The sequence below is a fragment of the Rhamphochromis sp. 'chilingali' genome, assembly GCF_963969265.1.
Source record: "Rhamphochromis sp. 'chilingali' genome assembly, chromosome: 17".
In the NCBI taxonomy this organism is placed as follows: Eukaryota; Metazoa; Chordata; class Actinopteri; order Cichliformes; family Cichlidae; genus Rhamphochromis; species Rhamphochromis sp. 'chilingali'.
In genome coordinates, this window is record NC_137944.1 from 31,207,942 (window position 1) to 31,235,748 (window position 27,807).

At 39.5% G+C, this 27,807-nt stretch overlaps 2 protein-coding genes across 2 annotated transcripts; both read left to right on the top strand.

Annotated features, from left to right (window-relative positions):
• Window positions 1–1,858, top strand: LOC308384448 (class I histocompatibility antigen, F10 alpha chain-like; the record flags this gene model as incomplete). The annotated part of the gene is made up of 3 exons (XM_080863015.1): window positions 1–175; window positions 904–1,182; window positions 1,530–1,858. The coding sequence occupies 3 exons, from the start codon at window positions 1–3 to the stop codon at window positions 1,856–1,858; spliced, it is 783 nt and encodes a 260-aa protein (XP_080719141.1).
• An 11,720-nt stretch (window positions 1,859–13,578) lies between these two features.
• Window positions 13,579–27,406, top strand: LOC308384449 (class I histocompatibility antigen, F10 alpha chain-like; the record flags this gene model as incomplete). Its single annotated transcript, XM_080863016.1, has 6 exons — window positions 13,579–13,645; window positions 15,522–15,782; window positions 25,497–25,775; window positions 26,344–26,646; window positions 27,119–27,208; window positions 27,381–27,406. 6 exons carry the CDS (start codon window positions 13,579–13,581, stop codon window positions 27,404–27,406), a joined length of 1,026 nt encoding a protein of 341 aa, XP_080719142.1.
• Between the last annotated feature and the right edge of the window lie 401 nt (window positions 27,407–27,807).

A 27,807-nucleotide genomic window follows, 5' to 3' on the forward strand; every position in this document is an offset into this window, starting at 1 on the left:
ATGATTCACTATGACAGCAACACAGAGAAAGCAGAGTTTAAGCAGCAGTGGATGGAGAAAGCTGCAGAAGATGATCCAGAGTATTTGTCCCGCCAGACTAACAGGCTCATGAACACCCAGCAGGTCTTTAAAGGCAACATCGACACTTTGAAGCAGAGATTCAACCAAACTGGAGGTTTGTTTCTGTTTCACTTTTTTACTCTTAAAATTAAGCTTTTTATTAACCTGACTGCTGACACTGAATTAAATCTCTCCAGGTTTTAAAGACCTTTGTTGTTACAGACTAGACTTGTAGTCAAGACCGCCTAAACCAAGACCAAGACAATACCAAGACCAGAGGGTATCGAGACCAAGACAAAGACGAGACGAGACTGAGACAAAAAAGTCTTTACACTGTCACGTCTCTCACCTTCTCTTGTTTTTCACATAATGATGTTATCCTATTTCCTCGCATGTGATTGGCCACAATATGGAGGGATTGGAGCATAGCTGAGCCACTGTGTGAGAGCTGAGCAGCGAAAGGAAATTAAGTGAGGAGCCGGCTCTCGCTCAATGGGAGTCGACTCTTCTGATTCACTACAAAGCACTCTCTAAGCATGCTTTTGTGCACGACACATTATCGAACGTTGGTTTGTGTGTCATGGGTACACTCACTATGTCGATCTGAGACAGCAAGACAGAGACAGCGAGACCAAGACAAGACCAAGAACACGTAAAAGTGGTCTCGAGGCATCCAACTCTATTACAGACACAAGCTAGCTTGTTAGCGCCCTAATGGAAGCTTAACCAGCCAAATTAAAAAAGCTGATTATGTGTATTTATGTAGTTTTTATTGAAGCTCTTCAACTTAACTCCCTCATCTGTGGGAAAATATCAACTATTTCCTGCCCCTCTTGGTTTCAGGTGTTCACATTAACCAGCTGATATACGGCTGTGAATGGGACGATGAAACGACTGTAGTTAACAGCTATCATCAGTATGGTTATGATGGAGAAGACTTCCTATCATTTGACCTGAGGACAGAGACATGGATCGCTCCAGTAATGCAGGCTGTAATCACCAAACACGAGTGGGACAGTGACAGATCTCTTTCAGGTGATCTGAGGAACTATCACTCCAAGCTTTGTCCTGAGTGGCTGAAGAAGTACGTGAACTATGGGAGGAGCACTCTGATGAGGACAGGTAAAATCACATGACCTGATTTATTGTAATACTTTTAATTAACAGGCCACATCCTGATCTTCTCATACATTTATTACCACTTCATCACATTTATGCTTTTCATTTTTCCCAATTTCTGTTTATTTAACTTTTCTAATCACCATCGCTGCAGCTTTTTACAGCACTCCCTTCACTCAGTTGTGTACTTTTTGTAATTCCACCATTTTCTTAATTATTCTTTAAATGGCATTTATGTTAATTTGTGTGTCTAAAACATTCAAAATACATCAAATGAAAATGGTAAACTCAGTATGCTGTTATGAATGGTGATTTTTGATTTATTTTTTTTTATTTTTTAAATTCCCTAGAGCTTCCATCAGTCTCTCTCCTCCAGAAGTCTTCCTCCTCTCCAGTCAGCTGCCACGCTACAGGTTTCTATCCTAACAGAGCCGAGATGATCTGGAAAAAAGATGGAGTGGAGCTTCATGAAGGTGTGAACAAAGGAGAGATCCTCTCCAACCATGATGGGACCTTCCAGATGAGTGTTGACCTGGATGTCTCATCAGTCATACATGAGGACTGGAGGAGGTACGACTGTGTGTTTCAGCTCTTAGGTGTGAACGAGGACATCGTCACCAAACTGGGTAAAGCAGCGATCAGGACCAATGAGGGTAAAATTGGAAAAAGAAGTGAGTAAAACTTTTATAAATACACCTTTGTTTGACCTTATTTGGGTTTTCCATTTGGCCCCATGTGAAAGGAGGAAACTGGAAGGAGCCCTTTTCACACATGCTTAAAACAAACCAGGTGTTTGATAGAGATTAGGGAGCAACAGGACTAATCATTCAGTACTTGATCTTAATAATGGAGGATGTGGGAGTGAAAAAAAACAACAAAAAAACTTTCATTTTTGGGCTTTAGCACAAAGTTAAACTGCTGATTCAAAACTTTCAACAAAAACCTAACAAAGGCAAAAAAAAAAAACCAAACAAACTGGTAAATCTAAAAAACACTCAGAGAAATCACACGAGGAAAAACAAACAGACACTAAAACAAAGACTGAAGGGAGGGAAGAGTGTTTATAAACACATGAGGTAATCAGAGAGTGGGAAACAGGAGGGTGACGAGACACAGCTGACGTAAAACTAAACGGATGAAACACTGAGTGAACTTAGCGCAGGGACAGAAACAGAGACCCTTCAAGGACCAATAACACTCTGTGTCTACAACACTAACAACAACTAAAACACAAACAGGTCTGAAGGATCCACTAACACAGCACAGGTGAAAATAAAGATCAGACAATAAACAGAGCAAAGGGAGCCCTCGGCAATCACACAAGAGCAAATAAAGAAAAAATAAACACAGGAGCAGGCCCGAGGATCACACACAGCTCAGATTACACTGATCTCCGTCTTTCATCATCATCAGTGGGAGGTAAAAACTACAAACTTTAATTTTAATGTGGTTTTTGTGACCCTGATTTATTTTTCTGGTTTTATGTGATCTGTTTATAACATGGAAGAATCAAACCTGCTGTGATACTGTGTTCATTCACCTGTTGTTGATGACTGGCTCAGTGTAACTGCTAAACATCAAACTGTAATACAGTTTGATTATTCACTAATCTACATTAAAACATTGTCTGTGGTGTTTTATAGATGAAGGACTGTTGTGGTCTTAATGAACGTTGGTCCAACAGTGAGATGAACTACAGAATGTAAATGTGTTGGTTTCAGGTTCTTCAGTCTTCCCTGCTGGTGTTGTTGTCCGGATTATGGGCATCCTGCTCCTCCTGACTGTCTGCTTCTCTGCAGTCTTTATCTGGAGGAGAAAATATAAAGGTGAGAAATATGAAACACATGTACCTTCAACATGTTTCCAACATTTTGATGTTTATGCTCTTATAATTTGATAAGTTTCATGTCTGTTACTTCCCATGTGATAAAGTTCATAATGTGTAAATATTTGATATTCAATCAAATGTTTCATACAAGTGGTGCAAACAGTGCCTTTATTCTTATGTGCTTTTGTATGTTTTGAATAATTAACTGTATTACTGTCTGTGTTTTCAGAGCTGTACTGACAGTAAGTATTTAATTTATTATATATATATATGTATATATTTTATTAGATTTTCTTAAAAATAATTTTATTTGGTTTTTATATTTCAGATTTAAATGCTTATTTAAAATGTTTGAGACTTAAGATGTTTAAAAGATTTCTCTGTCTGTGACTCAGTGCAGCTTTAGAAAGAAATTTATCGCTCAACCATCTCAGCTTCGCATGAAGTCAGCCTCTCCCAGCTGAATGACTCAAAGGTACATCCAGGACGAGATGCCAGTCTATCTGAGAAAGAGAGAGACAACCACACAAACTCACACATGCAGGGAAAACTTAGAATTAAAATGATTAATTAATTTCTGGTAATTAAATTATTTTAGAATAAACATTTAACTTAACCTACAAAAGGGTCTTTCTGTGTGGAGCTCCCCGGGTACTCCGGCTTCCTCCCTCCGTCCAAAGACATGCAGTTAGTGGGGATAGGTTAATTGGAAACACTAAATTGCCCATAGGCCTGAATGTGAGTGCGATTGGTTGTCTCTGTCTGTGTGTTAGCCCTGCAACAGACTGGCGACCTGTCCAGGGTGTACCCTGCCTCTCGCCTTAAGACAGCTGGGATAGGCTCCAGCGCCCCCAACGACCCTGAAAATGATCAGCGGAAACGAATGGATGGATGCATTTAACCTGACATGCATCTTTTTATACTGTGGATGGAAACCTACACCGTTACAGTGAGAACCTGCAGGAACTTATGATCAGGAGGCTTCCTGCTGCATCCAAAATGGAGAAACTGAAAATAATACAAGACAATAATACAAGGTTTTAATTTACAATGCAAGTCAGATTCAGTTTACACAAAGTGTTTGCACTGAAAACCTTTAGTTTTGGTGAGAGAGATCACTGCAGGAGCTCTCAGACAAAGCTGAGCACACACACACACACACACACACACACACACACACACACACACACACACACACACACACACACACACACACACGTGCTTTTACGAAATTAAAAAAAACTGATTTGCTCACGATATCAAAAAATCATATCGTGAGCAAATCAGTTTTCTTTACAGTGTAAATCATATCACAGAATATGAGCTTATGTTAAGGCAAACTGAAGAGGAGGAGAGGGGCAGGTGCTGCTAGGGCGAGACTCTCGTGGAGTCCTTTAGTGCTGCAGGCAGGCAACATGCTCAAATAGCGCACAACTTCAGGTTTTTTATTTCTATATGATAATTCTGCATTATTAAGCAATAAGAACAAGTAGTCTGATGTCCTGTAATCATTATGAAGCTATATTATTACATTATTATTACAATTACATAATCCAATATATATTGTATTATGAAATACAATGAAAAATTACGTTTTTGTACAGAGTATCGGTATCTGATCAGTATCGTCGTTACCACCCTGAATTTTACTTGGTATCGGAAAAGGTAAAGGAAATCAGTGGTATCGCACATCACTAGTACTGGGTGTTATCGAGCGTTTTCCCGATGGGCCGGCCTCTGGACACTGGATTGCCCAATCAAATCTCTTCATGCTCCCTGCTCCCTTCTCTACCTTCGCTGTGAGCTCACGCAGCTTGTAGAAACGGTTTAGTGCGGAAGAAATGGCGAAAGGTGCCGCTGAAAAGCTGATAAAAACAATAAAAAGAAATTAACTTTAAAAAATGTGTTAGCTATTATGGTGGACCAAAAGTGCTAGGCCTTTTTTTTTTTGGCCCAGTCCAGCCCTGGAGCCCTGCCTCTCCACCATTTGTCTTACAGTAACTGGCTGTCATCAAGTTTGATTGGATCAGCTCAGAAAGCGGTGAGGTTGTAGTGCTGTTGTGTAAAGGTCACGGAGTTAATAAACCATTTAATAAAAATGAAAAAAAAAAACACTGATAGTATTAACTCATTCACTGCCAGCCATTTTCAAATCAAGGTAACTCCCCACTGCCAGGGCCGTCAATGGCAGTGAATGAGTTAAAAAAAAAAAAAAATTATTATTCACACCTTCTATCTTTTTGTGCTCACAATCGTGTTACATTACCAATGATTATTTGTTTGTTTTTGTTTGTTTGCATTATGATTGATTGACTTTTGTCATTATTTGTCATTCCTAGTCTTTTGGGTTCAATGTTAGAGTTCTTAGTCTTCTGGTTTCTGTCACTGTGTTACGTTTCCTGTTTTACTTTGAAAGTCTCTGTGTTATGTCAGTGTATTCAGCTTTGCTTCCCCATCTCATAATGTTAATTAGATCCAACCGTGACTTTCTCCTGTGTGCAGTTCCCTCGTTATCCCTCAGTGTATTTAAGCCCCGTGTTTCTGTCTGTCACTGTTGCGTTGTACCATCATCCTACACTGTATGTTCGGTCCATAAATCTGCCTAATTTATTTGTGTCATTAGTTTAGTTAGTTTTTTCCTTGTTCAGCAATAAAGCTGTTTTTTAAGTTTACGTTTTGTGTCCTGGAGTCTGAATATGGGATCCTTTTCCTGGCTTCCTGCACACAGCACATGACAAGGAATTTAAAAAATGTGGGATTTTATCACAGGACAAAAAGGGCCTGTGTCCGGAGAGATCTAGCAGTATACAAATTTATGAATCTGTCATGTTTCAATAATCTTTATGGAGAGAATATGGGGAGATCAGATCAGTCACAGAACATTATATGGATATTATATGGAAATGAATATTATAAAATATCTTGTAAAATACAAGATATACATCCCAAAGATCACAGATCTGGCAAAAGGTCTTTAAAGATTTGTCTGGAAACATTTTATATAATAAAAGAAAATCTGCTTATAGCTCCAATAGCAAATTGGCAGGCCTTCATGTCAAAATATGAAGGGTCAGACACAGATCCTTCAGTGGAGTGTTTGTTTGTTTGTTTTTTATCTTGTCCTGCCTGGCAGCTTTTGCAATCAGAATAATGACCTGAATTAACGGCAGTGCCAAACCCATTTTGCTTCTCCAAGGTCAGGTCTACAAACACTCTATTGGCTCCTCTTGTTCATGTGTTTCTTTTATCTGTTTATTTATTCATTTCTATTTGTGTTACTTCAGTTATTACATTATATGTGGTATAGTGTGTCTAAGGCACGGGAGAAAAAAAGAAAGGGAGAAAAATCAAGAAAATATAATAAAAGGGTATAGTACAAATAGAAAAGCACAATGTACTGCAAGCTGCTGCACCTGTAAAAAAAACAAAGATACAGCACCTGGAACAAAAAACACTGCAAATGCACAGATAAACAAATCAATAACCTTCTTGTGGTGAGTGTGTGAGAGAGAGAATACCTGTGTCTTTGTCATAAAGGTACTTTAAAGGCACCAGTTTAGCTCAGTGGGATGAGTGACCCTGTGTTTTATGGCTGAGAACAGCAGGTTGAGTCCGACCTGTTGCCCCTTGCCACATGTCTCTCTCTCTCTCCCTGGTGTAACCTGGACGTGTGTCCCTCTATCTATAAAGAGATGATCTATACTGCTCGCCCAAGTGCAATGTCTACAATATCCAAATCTAGGTTTGGGAAGGAGATTGGCGGTAGCAACTCTGTAAGAGCAATGAGACTTCCAACCCACATAACACGCACGACCACAGGCTTGTGAAACAAAGTTTGCTTTATATATTTCCTTTTGGATCAGTTCCCTTTGCTCATCCTCAATGTAGGGATACCTCCAAATGCAGTAACCATCTCAAATGCATCACAAAATAATTGAAACAATCAAAATAGATGTAAGACAAGAAACACAATATTTCAACACCCCAAAGAAAAGGAAAAAGAAAATAAAATAGCATGTGAGTGTCCAGTTCCTTATGGTGTCAGTTTATTCAGTTACCCACTGTCCTGGGTTAAGAACTGAAAACGACCTGAATCTCAGGCGGAGAAAAAGTAGCAAAGAAAATGATAAGGTATCTCTCAGGTGGGCTTCCTTTTGTTTTTTTCCCTACCGCCCTCCTGGTACGGCAGGCATCAACGTGTAGCGTCCTGACACAGAGAAGGCCTCCACAGCAGCAACAGTGTCTTAGACCCACGATACCAGCTCCTCACTTGGCACCCATGGAACTGTACCTAAAAAAAAAACCAGTCTGCACACAAATATGCAGAATGTTAGATGTCCACATTCCTTAAATGTCCTTGTTCCTAATGTCCTTGGTTCTTTTGAAATATTAAAATAAATCTGCATCTTGTGACACATTAAAAGTAAATACACCGTATTACTGTGCATCACCCGCAGTTACAGTAACAGCACAGCTATTGCACGTGAACTGCGCATAACCACTTAGCTGGCCGCGGCTGAACTAGCAGGCCCAAGAAAGTAAAAACATTAGACACTCATAATAACCAAAACTGTCACAACATTGCAATACTATGAAAACACATCTTAAACATCATTAAACACATTTACTACTATTCTGACTGGTTAGTTATTTTTTCCAGTGCATTGAACTGCAATAGCGGTGCTAAGTGAGCTAGGCTAACTCACCAGAATAGTTCAAAAAGTTCAAAGAAATACTCCGGCTCCTTTCAGGTAGGTACCCGTCTGTGGTTCACCGCTAACGACAGCTCTCTCACAAATGTTAATTAAACCTCTTTCCTCTCTTTCAACTGGAAAAAACCGTGCTCCGCGGCAGCATGGAGTTTTTCCTTGCCGTCCTTTTTCCTCTACACCACACCTTCACGTGCACGGAGCCGCAAATGGTGCCTTCAGGGCAAGCCCGGAAATTAAACTATCAGACAAGGACTACGATGCATTCAAAGAACCCTGTACTTCTGATTGCTGTAAATCTTACCAGGGTTACACTGGCTTTTGTTTTTGTTTCAGTCTTAACTGTAACTTAAAGGCCGGAACCAGAAAAAGGCCCCAAAAAACAAATGTGCTTAATTAAATTAAAGTCTGGAAGCCACAATAAAACACATCTCAGCTACCTGCACGTCCATCACAGAGTAACAGAAGCAGCTGACCTCCCTAATATTAGACAAGATCAGGAAGAACCCAAGAACCGCCCGGCTTTGCTGGCTAGTCTAACAAAAACAGGGTCTCCTTTCTCATAAGACTCAAAATGACGTTAATCAGTTAGATTTGTAAGAAACAATTACTGAATATAATATGTTTATTCCTGGCTAGTGAACTAAATTAGGAGTTTTCAATGTATTTTAGTAGTTATGATAATAGCTTTTCTACTTTTATCAAATGCTTTTGAGAAGTTTAACTAGCGAGTGCTATGACAGTAATGTTAAGATAAAGTTGAGTAGCCTAATAGGTGTTATTGAAAATGCACTGACTTAGTTTCTGGAACCAAAACTTGGTATGAAAAAGTTAATGGCAAACTGGGAGACCTCTGACTGGATAAGTGGAAGAAAATTGATGGTGGATAATGATTTTTAAAACAGAAACTGACCTGTAACACGTCCCCATTTGCTATTTTATGCCAACAGGAGCTGTTACTGCTGTCAGAATAGCTTATCATAGTAAATGATAAAGCTAATCATGTTGACTACAACCAGAACCAACCAACAAAAATGTGTCAAGATCAATGAACTAAGCCTGGATGAATTCTTGAATTCAGATAAGCCATCCCAGAAAATTTGAAATTAATTGTGTAATTAAGTGGACAATGTCACTTTCTAGAAACCACTTTCTAACATGTATGCAGGTACACAGGGATTCTGTTTTTATGTAAAAACCATGTCAGCTTTGACAATTGACTTGTCATATCCTTATAAAGGAATAAGGAAAGGACCACAGAGAGTAGCCTGCTGATCTCTGCAAGTGACTGTAAGAAACATGAGCAATCTGACAGCTCCCCAAAAATGAAGCTAAAACATCTCCAAAACGTCCAGGTCATAAGCTCTGATTCCTCCATGTCAGCCAATCCATCTGGGATCAAACCAGGGGCAGATCTTCAGAGTGGAGGCTGCCCATCTGCTGTAGAGCCTCTTCAGTAAACCCGAGAAAAAACCCGAATTTACCCTGACTAGAGAAATCACTGTGAGCTTGAAAGTTAATTAAAATGAGCTGGAATGTAAATGTGTCTGCTTTCTGAGCTTCTGTTGTTAAAATGTGCTATAAAATATAAAGAATTGACATGACAGTCAGTATAAAATGGTTCATACATTTTTCATAGTACATGTTTGACACATATTTTTTCATTTAAAACAATGATAACATTAATAAATATAATTAACATTTATACTATAAGGATAGAAACAAAGCATGGATCCATTTGCATTAGTATTGATCTAATACTGATATCGATCCAAATGTTGATACTATTGACATTTGGATCGACCCGTCCACCTCTAGTGCAAACAGCAGCATGTTTCAGTGTGTCTCCACATCAGTGAGGACAGTAACACCAAATCAAACGACCGTGCTCTTCATTAATCCCTCATTAATGGCACATTTAACAGTTTTAGCTGAAGATGAATTTCTGAGGATTGAAAATGTTAAAAGTTTTTTTTTGTAATCATATTTTTTAATATTCTTTTATGTATTTCATGCATGTATTTTAAGATAGGTGGGAATTATGTCTCCTCACCCCCGTCTTCATCACTAATGAAGTCCAGCATTTACTTGGGCGTGACTTAAACGCGTTGGTCAGTCAATAAAGTTGACTGACCAACGCTCTTCCTCCTCACATGTGGTCACAACTCTGCTAACAAGAGCTCAGACTGTCCCTCTGATATCCTGAATTATGTCAGGATTTATACAACTACTTCAACTCCTGAATTAAACCATGAAATTATCACTGCTGCTGCCTAAAAAAGGAAGAAACATCTTCCTTTTTTAGTTTTGTTTCTTCCTTTTTTTGTTTAGTAAAATCAGGATCAGCTGATCATTGCTTGATGTCATCTCCATTTTTTTCACAGTGTTTTTTCACATGTGTTGAGTTTCTTGCACAGCAATTACACATCCGGAAAATAGAACCATGGAACAAGACAATGCCTGACTTGAGAAAGTGCTGCACTGGATTGAGTTAACTGCCCTAAAGCTCACTGCCACTGCAGTAGACACTGGACTACAGACTACCATCAACTACATAAGAAGAGGATGGCCAATTACAGTGGTAATTAACCACTAAACATCAGAACTTACATGAAAGTGAAAAGTTAGCTGTCAGAGGCTGATGCCTTTTGTCTTACAAGGATGCAGGAGCATCATTCCAGGGTCACAGAGAGCAGACATTTGAAATAAAATATGCTGGGAAACAATGACTCATCAAGTGCAGAGATGTGACAAATTAATTGGTTTGGTGGCCAAGGCTCTTGGTGGAGCTGATTAAAAGTGATATAACTGCTGATACGTTATGTTTCATGTTAAGGAAACTGCTCTATAAGTTTTGTAAGTGACTTTGGTTTATGTCATTATCCTTATGTGATAACTTTACTTGCAAATTACATGAAGCTTATAGGTGAGTTCTGTGAGGAAGATCTGTAATCACTCATCTGCCTGGTTTCCTGTGTGTTCAGGTGCTAATCAGTTCCTTACATCGGTTCCACTTTCCCACACTGTCGAACTCAATGCTGACATCATCGTACATCCAGCTTGTTATCAGTGCTTACTTCAAAAGTCTGCATTCTGATGGTACGGTGGTGGCATCAGTGCCAGTGGAATTAGCAGCTTGCACATCTGGAAATAGCAACTGTCAGTACTGAAAAGTATATACAGATGTAATAGCAACATATAGTCTCATCCTGAAGTGATATTTTTCATTGAAGACTTTGCTTATTTCAGCAAGACAATGGTAAACAACAAACTGGAGCTATTACAACAGCATTTGCTGTTACCGGGTTAGACTTGAGTGAATTGTACACGTATCAGTTTCATGTTCTGGGTTGTTAGTAGTTGTACCCAGTTTTATCTTGTTTTGCTGTAGTTCATCTGTTTCACGGTTCAGTGTGTTGTGTGAGGCTTTATTTCAGGCAATTTATTTTTATTTGGTAGGAACGTGTAGAAAGTAAGAGGGAAGTAGGACAAGAATGAAGACATGGAGAAAATAGTCTGGGACAGAGTTGAACCGATGTCCCTCCAGAAGGCCTTTGGTAGATGGGTCACCTCTTCTTTGTCTGTTTTTTATGTGGTGTCAAAGTCTCAATGTTCAGCTGAGTTTATAAAAAACTTCAAGGTGTATAGTATAATTAAATAAAGTAAATTAAATAAGTAAAGATTTGTCTTTTTTTGTTATTGCTGTTCAGTCTTGAGCTTGTGAGCATGACTTGCATCTAAAGATTCAAAGGTTTAGGCAACAAAACAACACAAAATTGATCAGAATGTTAATCCAGAGGGAGGGAAACACAGGAACACTCTCGACATTCCTTAGGGATGGGACACCAGGGGAGACCTGTGCACAGGGAAACATACAATTAATTGCCAGAAGTCGTAGAGGACACGGTCATATATCTCAGGGATGGTTTCATTCACAAAGCAGGTCAACGATTTAGAGTTGAGTGACTGTCAGCCACTGCCTCAAGAAGGTGGGTGATGATCCACATGTGAGGAGGGCGGGGACTTGAAGTAAAGGCCGCCCACAACGATTACACACACACACAAACCTGCCAGAGGAATATCAAGGCAAGAGAATGATTAGCCTGACTGGACAAAGGGGCAGGACGAACTTCATGTGCTGTGATTCCTGGCACTTTTAAGACTACATTACTACTGTCCTGTACTGCGTAATTGAAGTTTATTTTCTGTTAATGTATCTCACAAAATGTCTAAATATTTTGACTCTCCTTTTATTTTGATTGCACCGACTTTTTCACAGACATTTCAAAATGAATAAAGGTTTTTATTGAGTTACAGGTTTTTTGCATGTTAACTATTGTCTTTTGGAAAACGCTTATTCAGGCTTGAAAACTTCAAATATGTTGTGAGTAAAGTGCCAAACTGAAAAGAAAGCTGTAACAATCGCGGAATTGGTCAGCAGGGGGCGCTGTAACACTGTTTATGTCTCTATAACAGCTATCCAGCTTATCATTTTCAGGGTCGCGGGGGAGCGCTGGAGCCTATCCCAGCTGTCATAGGGCAAGAGGCAGGGTACACCCTGGACAGAGGGAACCATTTGCACTCACTTTCACTCACATTCTATGGGCAGTTTGAAGTTTCCAATTAGCCTAACCCCACAGCATGTCTTTAGACTGTGGGAGGAAGCCTGAAGAGAACCCACGCAAACACAGAGAGAACATGCAAACTCCAGAAAGACTAGTGATCCTTAATTTTTTAGGGCTGTCATGGTTTTCAGTTTTATTTATACCCCAAAATATAAATATATGGGTCCCACCACTTTAAAACTGAAAATCATGCCAGCCCTAAAAAAAAATTGTGCTTAGATAAATATTTTTTTGATTTTGTGCATGATTAATTAGATATCTGAAAGCATTTTCTGTTACATTTTACTATTTTTAATGATGCGGTTATTAGATGTGATATTGAAAAATGTCACATTGGGTTATAAGATGAAATGAAGTAAGCTAACCAACTCTAGGAAAGTCAAGCAGCTTCTTTCATTTGGACTGTGCTGTGAGTTTAATTACCATCTGTCCCTGTTTGTTTTTTGAAACCCAGACTTGACTCTTAACATCCCCTAACGTCAGCTAGGAACGCACACCTGGACCAACCCAAATCATGAAATGAGGAGGGGGGAGGGGGCTCACTGAAATTAATATTTGTTGACCAAAACAAAACTAATGTCAGGAAACAAACACGTTTATAAGTAACTTGTGAAGTAAACCTTATTTAATGGTGATATGTTAAAAAAAAAAAAAAAGTTTTTTAAAAAAAAAGAAGACAAGCTGACTGTTATGTTTTATCCACTGGAGGGAGCCCCACAACTCGGTGAAATCATATTTGATATGTATTCTCTATCAGTCATTCTTTACCTTTAAAGACACCATAACCTCACAGACTCCAGGGGCAATCTGTACCAAATAGCTAAACAGTGAACCCAGATTTATAATAATAACAACAACAACAACAACAACAATAATAACAATAATAATAGATTATACAATGTCTACCCAGCATAACACAAACTACGCCTGTCATAACATCAAAAATAATAATGACCAGATGAACCTAACTTTAACCCTTCTCTTTATCATTCATGGTTCATATGAAGATATTTTACTTTCACTTTCGTTGATAACCCTAAAGGCTGCGTTTAACCCAGATTTAAGTGACGTTTACTGTCAGAGTAAATTCTTATTGGCTCAGATGGAGCCCAGCGGGGACGTACCTCCTGGTTCTCCTCGTTTTCTCCTATTTTAGCTTTGATACTTGAGCTGGAAGCACAGAGGCTCCTTTTCTAGACAAGCGAACACACAAAGTCTGTTAAAGGTTTGGATGTTTATGGTAATGAAGGTAATGAAGGTCTTCATCTTCTTTCTTCTCCTGGGAATGCAGGGAGCAGCGGCAGGTCAGTTTGATTTGAATGTTTCTGTGTTTTTTATATGTCAGATTTATGTAATTTGAAATACAAATGGACAGATTGTTTGTTCCCCAGAGACTTCCTGTACGCTAAACATTTAGTTATTATAGATACTTGTAGATAATATCAATGTTAAGAAACAATCGATCATTTTATACATCCCTAATAATGAACATTAAAGTTTAGATTAAAAGTTACGTTTAGCTAATATAAATAAATAAATGAATAAATAAATAAGGCAAAGATTAAAACAAGGCGATTTCTGTCCAAAACTATTTGATGATTTCCGTCTTTAAATCGTTCATGACGCGTTTTTAAATGTTGAGACTCTGCTGTGTTTCCAAACAGTCCAACAAATAAAAGATGAGTGAGGAGGCTCGTTGATAATCTGGTGACAGTAATCAACACTGTTCTTTAAAAACGGAGAACCATTTTAATTTTCATGAGGAATCAAAAATATTTTCACACAACAGCTGATTATTAAAGTTCACTAAAGTGTGTTTAACACAAAGTATCTGTTAAAATTTAAGAGTTTAATTATTTAATTATTTGTTCAGTATACGCTGTGTATGTAGAGCCACATGTCATTTGATGGAATTCATTAAAAGGTAAAAGACTGCTGCTTTAGATTGTATTCAATATTATTTCACAGCGTTATGCATGTGAATACTTTCTGTTTGAAGAACATGCGCACACATGATGTAACGAATTACGCCCGGATTTAAGTTCACTGTTTTTCTGATGTTATTGATTCAGTAACAGCTCAATGATGGGACTTTTGTTGTGATTTGGCGTCATATAAATAAAATTAAATAGAATTCAGATTAACTAAATTGCGATACAAATTAAGTCATTATTGCTTTATAATATCGTGGAGTTACCAGCAAGAGTTAATGTTGGTATCACTGCTGAATGATCAATAAGAAGCTGCAGGTGAGAAATCCCTGAAAGGTTTTGCAACACACTCGCTCCTCCACCAGGGGGCGCTAATGAGAAGCGTTTTAAACTACTGTGTGCGTTGTTCAGTAACACAAACAAACAAATCCATGTACTTTTGATAACTGAAACCTCTCCTGCAAACCTGATTATAGAGTGAAAGATAAAATCAAAAATGCTTAAGATAATATTCCCCCAACAATATTTACTTAACATTCGTTTTTTATTGATAATATTATTGATCAAACATATTGGAAAGTTTCTGTAACAATTTTGAATGTGCATTAATTGACAAAAGTCTGTGAAAATAATATAAACAAAGAAGAAGCATGGGAAACCCATTACAGAAATTATGAAAAAAAAAAAGTCTGGACAGTCACATCAAAACAATGAAATGAACTCATATAATTTATAATATAAAAAACTGAAACAAAAAAGAAAACAACTCACTTTAGAAGTCCTGCTGCTTGATTCAGAAAAAGGAAAGAAGAAACTTTACGGTTCATACAGCGGCTAACAAAAGCAAAACAGATTAAAAATAATGTGCACTTTCTTTAACACTGAAAATAAAAAATATAGTCAAATTAAAGTTATAAAGAGTTCAAATCATTAATCATGAAAACTGAATTAAACTAAGCTGAAGGATTAAAAACACCAGTTTTAAAACTTTAAAGCTTTCTGTGTAAATCAGGTTCAAACTAGAATCTGTTGCAAAACACAAAATTACAGTTTTGAAGAAAAGATGATCAGAAAATGACAAACACTGAATTTCTGTTCATAAATCTATTTTGTGTTTATTGAAGGGACAGCAGGATTATTACAGGATGTCTTTAATGTGCTGTAGTTTTTCTTATTGTGTTATTTAAAAAATAACCAGATTTATAAGTCTGTGTTCCTGAGATCTCACAACATTAACTGTTTCTTACAGTGACCCACTCGCTGAAGTATTTCTACACTGCGTCCTCTCAAGTCCCAAACTTCCCAGAGTTTGTGACTGTTGGGATGGTTGATGATGTTCAGATTGATTATTATGACAGCGACACGGAGAAAACTGTGCCCAAACAGGACTGGTTTGCCAGCAACACAGATCAGCAGTACTGGGAGAGGAACACTGATATCTACAGGGGTTCCCAGCAGTGGTTCAAAGCCAACACTGAGATTTTAAAGCAGCGCTTCAACCAAACTGGAGGTTTGTTCATGTTTCATTTTTACTGATATTTGCTGTTAATGTTTTCAGTGTGTTTTGTTTACAGTAGTAAACAGGTTTGCACACATTAAATGTTTCATTCAGATTACAGATTAAAATTATTAACATAATAATTCATAATGAATGTAGAACTACAGTCTGTGAAGCTTTAATTTAATTCAAACAGCTTTAATGATCATGTTTGTATGAACTGATATAATTTTTCAGTTAACTGGTTAGTTGATCAAAATAATCAAATAATAAAGTAAAAATTAATTATATTTGAAGTTTTCTGTTTATATTTAGGATTTTTGTCTCTGAGACGTTGACGGTTGTTTTTGCTACAATTTCTCAATGAACTGATTAATCAGAAAAAAATCTCCTGCAGGATCTAAATAATCAGAGATTTATTTGTTTTACAATTATTGTGAACTAATATTTGACTTTTAATAAAAACAATCCTGGACTGAAACTCTCCTTCAGTGGAAGCTTCTAGAAAGATCTGAGGACAGTCTGGTGTGTAGTTTCTCACAGTTAGACGATTCTGTTAGAACGATAGGAGGCTGCAGAGTTTCAGAGGATGGAAACTTAAACCAGGATCAGGATCTGAGTTTGCTGCTCAGGATCCATCTTAGTGTGTTTGTCTGTTCCTGAAGCTCACAGGAAGTCGCTCATCTCAGTTCAGACGTCCCTCACAAATAATCACGTTGTAATAAATTATAAAAAAGGAAATATGTCAGACACATAATTTATCATCCAGAGTAGATGGTAAATGTGCTGCAACGTCACAGTTTTTACATTTGCCTCAGATAATATTTTCAGATTCCATTAAACACAAACTGATGTTATATTTAATATAAAAATGGGAAAAAGTGAAAGTAGAGACGGCTCAGTGAACATGCCCTCTTTATGAATCATCTTAATGAACATTCATGTGAGAGTAACACTCGTAACACTTTAATGTGCTGAAGATCACTGTCACGTATATTTAAGTTATTTATGAGGAAATTCACTGTTTTCTGAGATGATTTTGTAAACCAGCAAACATCCTCATTAATAACTAAATATATTTAACCAAATACATCAAATATTGTGAAATTAAGCAGACATTCAGGGGGCCTAATAGCACAAGAGTTTAGTGAGAATTAGACCAAAAATAAGAAACAAACTAACAGACAGACGATACAAGCTGAGATCTGACATGAAAATCAGATTTTTTTTTTTAAATTTCAAACTGATTTTCGTCTAATTTTTAAATGACATTAAGTTTGACTTTCAGTTTATGTTGAATATTTTTGGTCCCAGATTTATTTAATTTTTTACTAATAGACAACAGCCTGAAAATATAATGGGGAAATTAAAGCGTTAAAATGTCTTAAATTTCCCATAAAGTGGCTGAAGGTTGATTATTTAAGGCGGCGTTTTTAAATCAGGTCGCTGTAAAACTCAGCAAAACCCCGACAGAACACGTCCTTACGAGCGGCGAATAAAAACCACTGATTTTTTTTTTCAGTCATTGAACTCCACTTGAGGCTGCGCAACGTTTATGAATGACGGAAAAAACTCGTTCTTGGCCGTTCACTGAGCTCTGTGACAGCTGAGAGCGTTTTCAGGGCCTCCCGGTGGTTTAAACTCCAATCAAAGAAGAAGAGGAGACACCATTTCACTTTGAGCATTGTGATCACATAAGTTTGTCTATTTTATCTACTGACACCAGCACCACTGACTAACAATGGCCTGTGAGGCCGTTCCCCAACTCTCCGAATGGTACTGATGTCATTGGTCAATCATCATGACAAATTTATGATCATGAAACTGATCACAGCCCATTGTTACTCAGTCATTATGCAAATGTACTGTTTATAAGATTGGAGAAACCTGCAGTCAGCTGAGACTGAAGAAGTCACCTGGATGATGATGAAACGTTTCTCCCACAGAAAACGCGACGTCCAGATGAACAGAATCAACTTTTCGCAGGTCCCCACTTGTTTCAGAAAGAAAATTCTGTCTTTTGTTTGATGTGTTAGGTTGAAAAATCATCAGAAATGCATACTGGGATTTGTATTCAAGTAAAGATTGTGCCAAAGAAAGATAAAAGAAAGTGAACTTAAGGCAGTCACTTTGGATCAGAGTGAATCTGAGATGATTTGGTGTCTGCACTTCTTCTTTGATTGGACTTTAAATTAAGTAAAGGATAATAGAATAGAATAGAATTCAACTTTATTGTCATTGCACATGCACAGGTACAGGGCAACGAAATAAACCACCGGGGGGCCCTGCAAACGCTCTCAGCTCTCACAGAGCGCTGAGAAAAGAGAGCTCAGGCCAAGAACGCTTTTTTCCGCTGCTCGTAAACGTTGCACAACCGAGTGACCTACAAAGCGGCCATCAGTGACCGAAGAAAGCCATCTTTTTTTCCCTTTTTTGTAAACATCTCATAAAGAGGTGTTTAAAAAAAACATCACTGTTATAAAAAAAACCCTCTGACAGGCTTTTCACAGACCTTTACAGCATCCTGATCTAATAAACTGATTTTTACATAATTTCTTAACCAGACTGGCTGGAAAAGCGGTGAAATTTGGCCTAGATGTAACTCTCCATGTTCATGTGGAAAAAATAGCTGATGATGCTCTGTGGCGTTTAAGCGCTCTCACATAGGACGCGGCACGCGCAGCGAGAGCGAAACCCATTCATGTCTTTTATTTGCGCCGAACAATAACGGTTTCCCGCTTACTGTTATTATAACACGAGCAGAACCACAGCGGCTCGAGGCCACGAGGACGGAGCGCCGCCGGGACTCGAGTCTGTGGAGCTTCCTGTTAAAGAGGAGAGAGCGTGAATGTGAACAAACATGGCGTCAAAGGCTCCACTTACACTCTTAGTGTATTTCTAGAAACTTCCAACAGGAAGTGATCGCAGACATGTGCGACAGGGATAGAGAGACGGGGGGACATAAGAGGGGGCGGAGCCTGACACCTGTCTGTGTGGCTCACCTGAGCAGAGCGAGCACAGACACGCTCGCCATCAGCTGTGACGTAACCCGAGTCTAAACTCACGTCACCAACGAGCCGAAGACGACGTCAGTGAAACAAAGTCTGCTTCCTGACTCTGAATATATTCCTGGCTGCGACCTCACGTCTTATCAGCCAATCAGCAGCAGGCGCGGTTTGAACGGTCATCAGTGGAGCAGCAGCCGTGGACGTGGAGCTCAGCTTAAAATCAGCGGCTCGTCTTAAACCGTGCAGTTTGATTCACGTTTCAAACGTCGCTCTGTCCGCTTTCAGACGCCGACGTTAAGCTGTCGTCAGCAGACGTCAGAGCGCCCGCTGCCGATTGGTTGCTCCTCCGACACGCCCCTCTCACAGCGAAGCAGCTGATAACAGGCGGTCACACAGGAAGACCCCGAGCAGCTGATCCACAGCAGCTTCTTGTTTTTAGTGCAAAACAAAATTATTTTTGAAAATGAATAAACACAAAACAGGGAAACAAACATGTTTGATGTCAGTTATTAAACGTCTACAAACATTTATTTAAATGAAGAAACGCCGAGAAAGAAACAATCAAACAGATTCTGTTGAATCTGTTTATCTGCCACAAACAGCAGAGTTTGAACAGCTTCAGGATCCTTCGAGTCTTCAACTGATCGAACGTTCGGCCTGAATTCACAGCAAACACAAGAAAGGAGGGACGTCTCCCAGTATCCTCGCTGTGATCCCAGTGTACTCGCTGTGATCCCAGTATCCTCGCTGTGATCCCAGTATCCTCGCTGTGATGGACGTGAAACTTTGCCCATAAAACAACGAGGTCCATTATATCTCTGCTGGTGCTGTTAGTTTGTTCGCGCTCAGTTTTCAGAGCAAATAAAACATCTTTCCAAAATAAATCAAAACCTTTAGAAGATTTTCTGCAACAGAAGCTTCACAGATTCGACCAAAAGTTCTGAACAAAAGTGCAAAAAGCAAAACGTGCGACAGCTTCTGGGCGACTCTTCCAGAAACTCCAGCTCACATCAGCGTCTGCTTTCAGTCCAGCTTCGAGCTCGTTTTCACATCAAGTCTATGAACGAGTTTAAAGAAACTTCTTGAACTTTGTTGGTAATCAGATGCTTATCAGGTCGCTGCAGGTTTCATCCACCAAACGGCTCCAAACACAAACTGCATCTGGTGACGTGCTCGTGTTTCTCTGGAATAAAGATCCAATAGATTTGTTTTTATTTTCAGAGCCACCAGAAAAAACCTGTTTTCCCAGTGGGAGTGTGTCACAGAGAGAACAGGACAGATGTTGAGTCTGAACTGTTGCTGATATTTAAATACGCTGTGACATCATCTCCTGGAGCCACAGATGATGTTTAACTGGAGTTCTTCACAGAGAGCAGCTCAGCGTCTGTGTGGAACAGCTGATTTACCAACATCATCATATTATCAAACCAATATCCAGAAAAACAGATTTCCTCTTGGACAAACATCCTTGTTGTTCCACATAAAATAAGTGTGAGGCTCAAACTGTGTTTGTAGACGAGAGTCTGTGACGAGGAAGCCCGGCCATGAGAGGCCGACGTGTTCACGGGGATTTTATCCACAAAGTTACACACGAGGAAAACTCGGTGCAGCGACTCGGAGAGGAAACGAACAGGTGTAGCGCTCAGGGTGGAGGCGGGGCTTCTGATCAGCTGTTTGAGCCAGTTTATCTTAAATGTGCCGTTTAAAGTGTGGAAATCTGAAACATTCAGCCCACCGTTTACATCGAGTTCATACGAGCTGTTTTTCTAATGTGACGTCTCCTGTTCGTCCACATGAAGCTGAAGAGCAGCCTGTCAGTGTCTTTGATGGTTTATTATGGAGGCGCAGAGCCAGCGCTGCCTCAGGGACACCAGAGATTCCTGCTTTAGTCAAAACTCTTCCTCTCAGTGAGAGAGCTGAATTTGTTTTTAACTCTTTTTGTAGGAGGGATCAGACTTAGATTCATTCTTTTCATCCTCAGTGATTCACATCCTTAAATATGGAAGCTGTTGTTTCATGGAGATATTACAAAGGTCAGATTTGGAGCGTCTGTGATGAGTTCACGTTTATTAATATTCAGGTAAAATCTGGAAGCTTTGGAGAAACTGTTCACTGCAGCAGCTCAGACTTGACCTTCATTTGTCTAAATCAGAGCGGTGTCGTCAGCTGTGCTGCGATTAACTCTCTGCCAGTGACGGAGATCCTTTTACATCACCTGATTTTACTCGTCTGATAAAACACTAACAGGAAGAGGTGCAGAGAGGCGGAGCCGCCTCGTCTTCTTCCTCCATGCAGGTTAAATCTGTGGATGTAGCAGCCATCAGTTTATTACAGCTGCTACTGTTTGTGTAGAGTTTTGACTGATGTAGAGAAATAATTACTGAAACTAAATTAGTTTAAAGATTGAAAGATGAAACGATGCTCCGTGTATCAAAGGCTTTGAGTCCAGCATAACTGAGTCCAGCATCATCGTTGTTCTGCAGCTACGATAAGAGCAGAAACAAACTGGACGCTAACTGTTGATCAGTAAATGATCTTTGTCAGGTTGAGTCGGTGCAGTTCACCTCTGAGTCGTGGTGGTGCAGCTGCTCGTTTTCTAACCTTCTGTCAGACTTCATAAAGAAAAGGAGGCGACAGGTTAGAGACGACTTTGTGACGTTCAGATGTCAGACCGTCAGCACCTGCTGGATCCACAGCAGCTTCCTGACAGCAGCTCGACTCGCTCGCCGTCTCCCTGCAGCGTCCGCGCGTCAGGTGGTGCCGCTCGCCCTCTCCTCACCTGCTCGCTCCACCTGCTGATCCTCTCAGCTGCTTCCTGTGGTCACTCTCTCTCCTCCTCACTGGCTCCAAAGCGTGAGCTGTGAGGTGTGTGGGCGGGGCATCAAAACAGCTGTCGGCTTCATCTTCCGCCATTTTATAGTTTCTGACGAGCTCACCTTTTCCACCATTTTAGTTTTTGATGAGCTCGCCTCTTCCGCCATTTTATAGTTTCTGATGAGCTCACCTTTTCCACCATTTTATAGTTTCTGATGAGCTCACCTTTTCCGCCATTTTATAGTTTTTGATGAGCTCACCTTTTCCGCCATTTTATAGTTTCTGATGAGCTCACCTTTTCCGCCATTTTAGTTTTTGATGAGCTCGCCTCTTCCGCCATTTTATAGTTTCTGATGAGCTCACCTTTTCCGCCATTTTATAGTTTTTGATGAGCTCACCTCTTCCGCCATTTTATAGTTTTTGATGAGCTCACCTCTTCCGCCATTTTATAGTTTTTGATGAGCTCACCTCTTCCGCCATTTTATAGTTTTTGATGAGCTCACCTCTCCTGGGAGCGCTGCCCAACCAGCCGACCTTGTGACGTAATGAGTGCTGTAACGACCACAAATCAGCGAGCAGGAAAATGACTATAAACAAGAATCACTTTGAATCCAACGTTTCTCTCAGAATAAATCACAACGCTCTTAATTTTGTGTCAAAGCTGTAAAATGTGCTGTTTCACGTCCTCTTTAACTCGACATGTTTCCTCACTTTAACCCAAAAAACTCACAGCGACTAAATCCTCAAGTAAAAAACTTTAATCAACTTTCCCTCGTACAAAATAAATGAGACGAACTGAATTAAAAATACTGACGCTCATCTCCAAAATCATCCACAGTACAGACATAATTACATGACCACAGCCCTGTGGTATCGTCTAGGCCAACATTCGCCACTTTTCCAATTCGTCTGGTTAAGAAATGATGTAAAAATCGCCATTTAATAAATCAGGACGCAGCAAAGGTTGGAGAAAACCCCGCCAGGACACCGTATTTAGCGCCAGCGGGTGGTGTTTGAAAGCCTTCATGTGAGCAGCGAAAAAACAACATTTTTGGCGGGGTCTTTGAACGCTGCATTAGGCGTCACGGGTGTGCGCGACATTTAAGAGCTGCGGAAAAAACAGCGCTCTTGCTCGGTCACTGAGCTGCTTTACCCGGCGCTCAGTGACAGCTGTGAGGCGTTTTCTTAAACTATGCGGGGCCTCCTCATGTTTCTCATCCACTGTAGTTTAACTCCAATCAAAGAAGAAGGAGCGCAGACACCAACTCATCCCTCAGTCCGGTAAAGTGATCGCTTAAGTTTGCCTATTTGATCACCAGCAGCACTGACTAACAATGGGCTGTGAGGCCGTTCCTCAACTCTCTGTACGTGTTACTCAGGGCCACTGATCAATGATCGTGACAGTTTGCGTGTTTATGATCAGACACTGACCTCGCGGCCCGTTGTTAGTCGGCGGTGTTAGTAGGGCTGGGCGATATGACCCAAAATTCATATCTCGATATTTTTTAGCTGGATGGCGATATAAGATATATATCTCGATTTTTTTTTTAAGCCATAAAGTAAGAACAAAAAGAGAGTTCTTAGTCAAAGCTGTGTCCCAGATGTCACACAGGCACTTTTATTAACATACAGCACAGATGTACATGAAAAATTACTCAAAATTAAATTATGAGCATTAATTAAATAATAATGCTCCATAAATAAAAGAAAACAAGGTTGTTTTTGTGCTAAACAAAGAGCTCACAATTGTGCAGTCAAAATGTAAACTAAAAGACGCTGAGCGTAATAACAAAGACAGACAGATTTTACAGCTGCTCTGTTCCCAAGTTTTACTGTGTGACTGATAGCCTGGAGTTTGAAATCCGCTTCATAACCACGTCTCTTACAGGTGCCATTTATGGTCCTTATCCACACACAATACGGTAATATTACGTTGATGCACAGTACGTATCACTCCGCGAAGCTCCTCGGTAGCCGTAATGCGCCGACAATCTATCAATCGGTGCAGCTCCGTAGCTTACCAAAGTCTTACTCAAACATTTTTGACAGATTGCTGAGCGCCGTGTACCACATAAAATCAGTTCGCAGCCATCAAGCACAACCAGAATTCATACATAAGGCGCGCTATCAACTTTTGAGAGAATGAAAGGATTTTAGGGTTAGCGCTGTTAGCTCGTTAGCATGTTTAGCTCGTTAGCACGTTGACGCCGTCCAGCCCCACGCATGGGGCGATGCGCAGTAACTCGTTAACGGAGATTTGCCATGTCCGTCTTGTCGCTGCCTGCACGTGAAGCGATGGGGGAGGAGGGGGAGTTGTCTTCAGTGAAGGCGAGGCGGAGTAACGTTGCGTAGAGACAAAAGTGGACGAAAGAGAGGCAAACCTGCGGCTCCACAACTATAATTATAACGTAACATAGACTATATCGATATAAAGGATATTGTCACATCTTATATCTCGTATAAAAATATATCGATATGTTTTAAAAACTCGATATATCGCCCAGCTCTAGGTGTTAGCATCAGGCATTATGCAGATGTCCTGTTTCAACGTTGGGGAAACCTGCAGTCAGCTGAGGCTGAAGAAGTCATTTAGATGAGCGGTGAAACGTTTCTCCCGCTGAAAACACGACGTCCAGATGAACAGCATCAACTTTTTGGACTGTTTGTTTCACAAAGAGCGTTCTGCTTTTGTTCGGGTCTGAAACGCTGTTTTCCTCCACGCTGAAATGTTGCGCTTCCGCGTGACTTACAAAGGGGCGTTCAATGACCGAAAAAATCCGTCTTTTTTTCACCGCTCATAAGGAGGAGTCCTGGTGTGGTTTTCGTTGATTTTTAGGGCGTCCTGATTTATTAAACAGCGATTTTTACATCATTTCTTTACCAGAGGGGTTGGAAAAGTGGCAATTTTTAGCCTGTGTGGCTCGTAACTCTACATGTTGACATAAAGAAAATATCTGATGATGCACTGAGGCGTTTCTCGTGGCTTTGAGAGCAGCGACGTTATAAAAAAAGGCCTCATATCATCCTCATCTGTAGACTGTCTGCTCTCACCACAGCATCAGCGGCACTCACAGATCTCTGTGCTGCACATCCAATAATATCATCAGTGTGAATGTTTCGATGTTTTTAGAGGAAAAACTTGATCTGGTCACAACGCTGAAAAACACCAAAGTGTCCCAGCATGGAGTCAAATTCAAGGTCTGAGTTATTGTTTCAGTCCTCTGCTCTTAGTAAATGTAATAAATTTGACAACATGGTTGTAAAATCTTAGAGGAACCTTTTTCACCTTTTTGTCAGGTCACAGCACAAGAAATTAACTGATTTATCAAAAATTATTTCTTGCATCGTCATCAATGATGACATGAAGCATTTGCTGGAGCCTGAAATGCTGTAAGTAGAACTCCAGATTAGATTAATGTCACATGATCATATTAAACAGAGACACCTCTAGAAAAACCTCAGGACAGTCTGGTGTTTAGTTTTTTTTGTTGGAGGATTTTGTTGGACTGATGACGGCTGCAGAGTTTCAGAGGATGGAAAGTAAATCTAGAATCAGGATCTGTGTCGGCTGCTCAGGATCCATCTTAGTGTGTTTGTCTGATCCTGCAGCTCACAGGAAGTTGCTCCACCTACAGCAGCATAGATAACCTGTGCAGTGATATCTCTGCAGGCAGGACGTAGATGTGCTAACGGGAGAAAATGAATTCTGTTTTTTTTCCCAGTGTCTTTTTCTAAAATCTACATTGTTAATGATGATTTTTTTTTTTTTTTTTAAATCTTCCACTGAGACAAAAGCAGCCATAAATGTAGATCCTCTATATGTTGATCACGTCTCTGTGTCAGTATAAGACTTTAGTGCAGCCTCTCTGGTTCACTGCAGTCTTTGTCTCTGTGTTTCTGTCAGGTGTTCACATTGTCCAGCAGATGTGCGGCTGTGAATGGGATGAAGAAACAGGTGAAGTGAATGGATATCACCAAGACGGCTATGATGGAGAGGACTTTGTAGCACTTGACCTGAAGAAAGGGACGTGGATCGCTCCTGTACAACAGGCTGTCATCACCAAACACAAGTGGGATGCTGACAGAGCTCTCACCACATATTGGAACAACTACCTCACCCAGGAGTGTCCTGAGTGGCTGAAGAAGTACGTGAACTATGGGAGGAGCTCTCTGATGAGGACAGGTAAAATCTATGACCAGAATTAGATTGTAAGCCAAAAATCATACATCTCAGTTTATTACTTACTATATTAAATTAATATAATTACAATTCATGTGGCATTTTGAAACATTTTAATGTAATTTAATTTTATAAACTACATCACATCAAAAAGAAAATACTATGCTTTTAATAATAATAATTTTAATAATCTTCTTTTTAAGTTGCTCCTGGTCGTCATAGCAGATCATCTTCCACAGTTTTAGCTCTGATATACTCATTTCTAATCCCATCAGTCTTTCTCACTCCTTATGAAAATTTTAGTATCATGAGCTCTTCCTCCTGTATTTTTGTCAGTGCCACTATCTCCAAACCATAAATCACAGCAGGTCTCACTGCCATCTTGTAAACTTTCCTTTTCACTCTTGCAGCTATCCTTCTGTCACAAATCACCCGTGACGCTCGTCTCCATCCACTCCACCTTGTCTGCACTCTTTTCTTCACGTCTCGTCTGCACTATGCACCTCTCCAGCTCAAATACAAGTAATAGTAATAATACAGAAAGAATGAACTGTTTGTCTTTACTCCACAGATCTCCCCAAAGTGTCTCTCCTCCAGAAGTCTTCCTCCTCTCCAGTCACCTGCCACGCTACAGGTTTCTATCCTAACAGAGCCGAGATGGTCTGGAAAAAAGATGGAGTGGAGCTTCATGAGGGTGTGAACAAAGGAGAGATTCTCACCAACAATGACGGGACCTTCCAGATGAGTGTTGACCTGGATGTCTCATCAGTCAAACCTGAAGACTGGGACAGATACAGATGTGTGTTTCAGCTCTCTGGTGTGAACGAGGACATCGTCACCAAACTGGACAAAGCAGTGATCAAAACCAACAAGGGTAAAAGTGATGAAGGTAACACAGGAATCAGAAGTGATTAAAGTTAAAAATATACATTTTAAGAGTCCTGCGGTTCATGTTGTTTTATCTGTTAGATAAGTTCCTTTTCAGTCTATAACACTGATATGTTATACAAATATACATGGATCATTGTTTGAGTGCCAACTTCCTAAAAGTACTTTTCCCATTAAATGTTTTGAAAGTGCTGTAATGCCGGTTTTATTATCCAGCACAACTATTCACTGCTGTCCATTCACTGTTTACTGAGCTTTGCTGAATGCTGATCCTCATCAACATACTTTTTTGTTGAGCTTTGTTTTTAAACATTTCTTTATTTCTGTGCTTATAGAAACAAAATTTTCAAGCCTATTTCAGTCTTTTATTTTTATAGGCCAGTATTTTTATCTAGTTGAAACTGATTATTCTCTTTACTGCTTCAGTTTGTGATTTGTTTGTTGTTGTTGATCTACAGGAAATAATCTCACCATCATCATTGCCATTGTTGCTGTGGTTCTTGTCCTCGGCGCTGTGATTGGATTCATTGTCTACAAAAAGAAAACAAGTGAGGGAGAAAAACAGAAAAAAAAATCATTTTTAGTTAATGCTCTTATACAAAAGTGTATAAGCAGCACAGGCACAGTGTCATGGAAATATGAATTACATGACAAGAGAAACACATAAAATATTATAACAGTAAGAATTTAAATTTATCTTTATTTTCTTCTTTATTTCAGGCAGATGCTCCCAGCCTCGTACGTAAAACTAGTCTGTTTTCTCTTATATCTTAAACATTCTGTAGATCATAAAGTATTTTTCTGTATTTTATGGTAAATAACTTTTTCAGGACTGTTTCTAAAGTGTCAGTTCAGACAGGATGTGAACTAAAAACATGTTTCTGGCCTTTTACAGCTATGAAGGATTCTGCGGTTAAGGAGCCACTGAATCCTGCTCCAACAGCCTAAATGACAAACAGCCTTCCATACAGTGAGTTACATCACTTTAAACAAAGCTGCCTTGAAACGTTAGTGTTTTATTTCTGTCAACTGCTACAACACCTTGAAGCTGCACCAACACTTTCAGTTACTTTTCATAAAAGTGTCTAAAAGTCAAATTATAGTAAGTTATATTGTTAAAAGGAAGTCTTTTTTTTCTGTTTGCCAG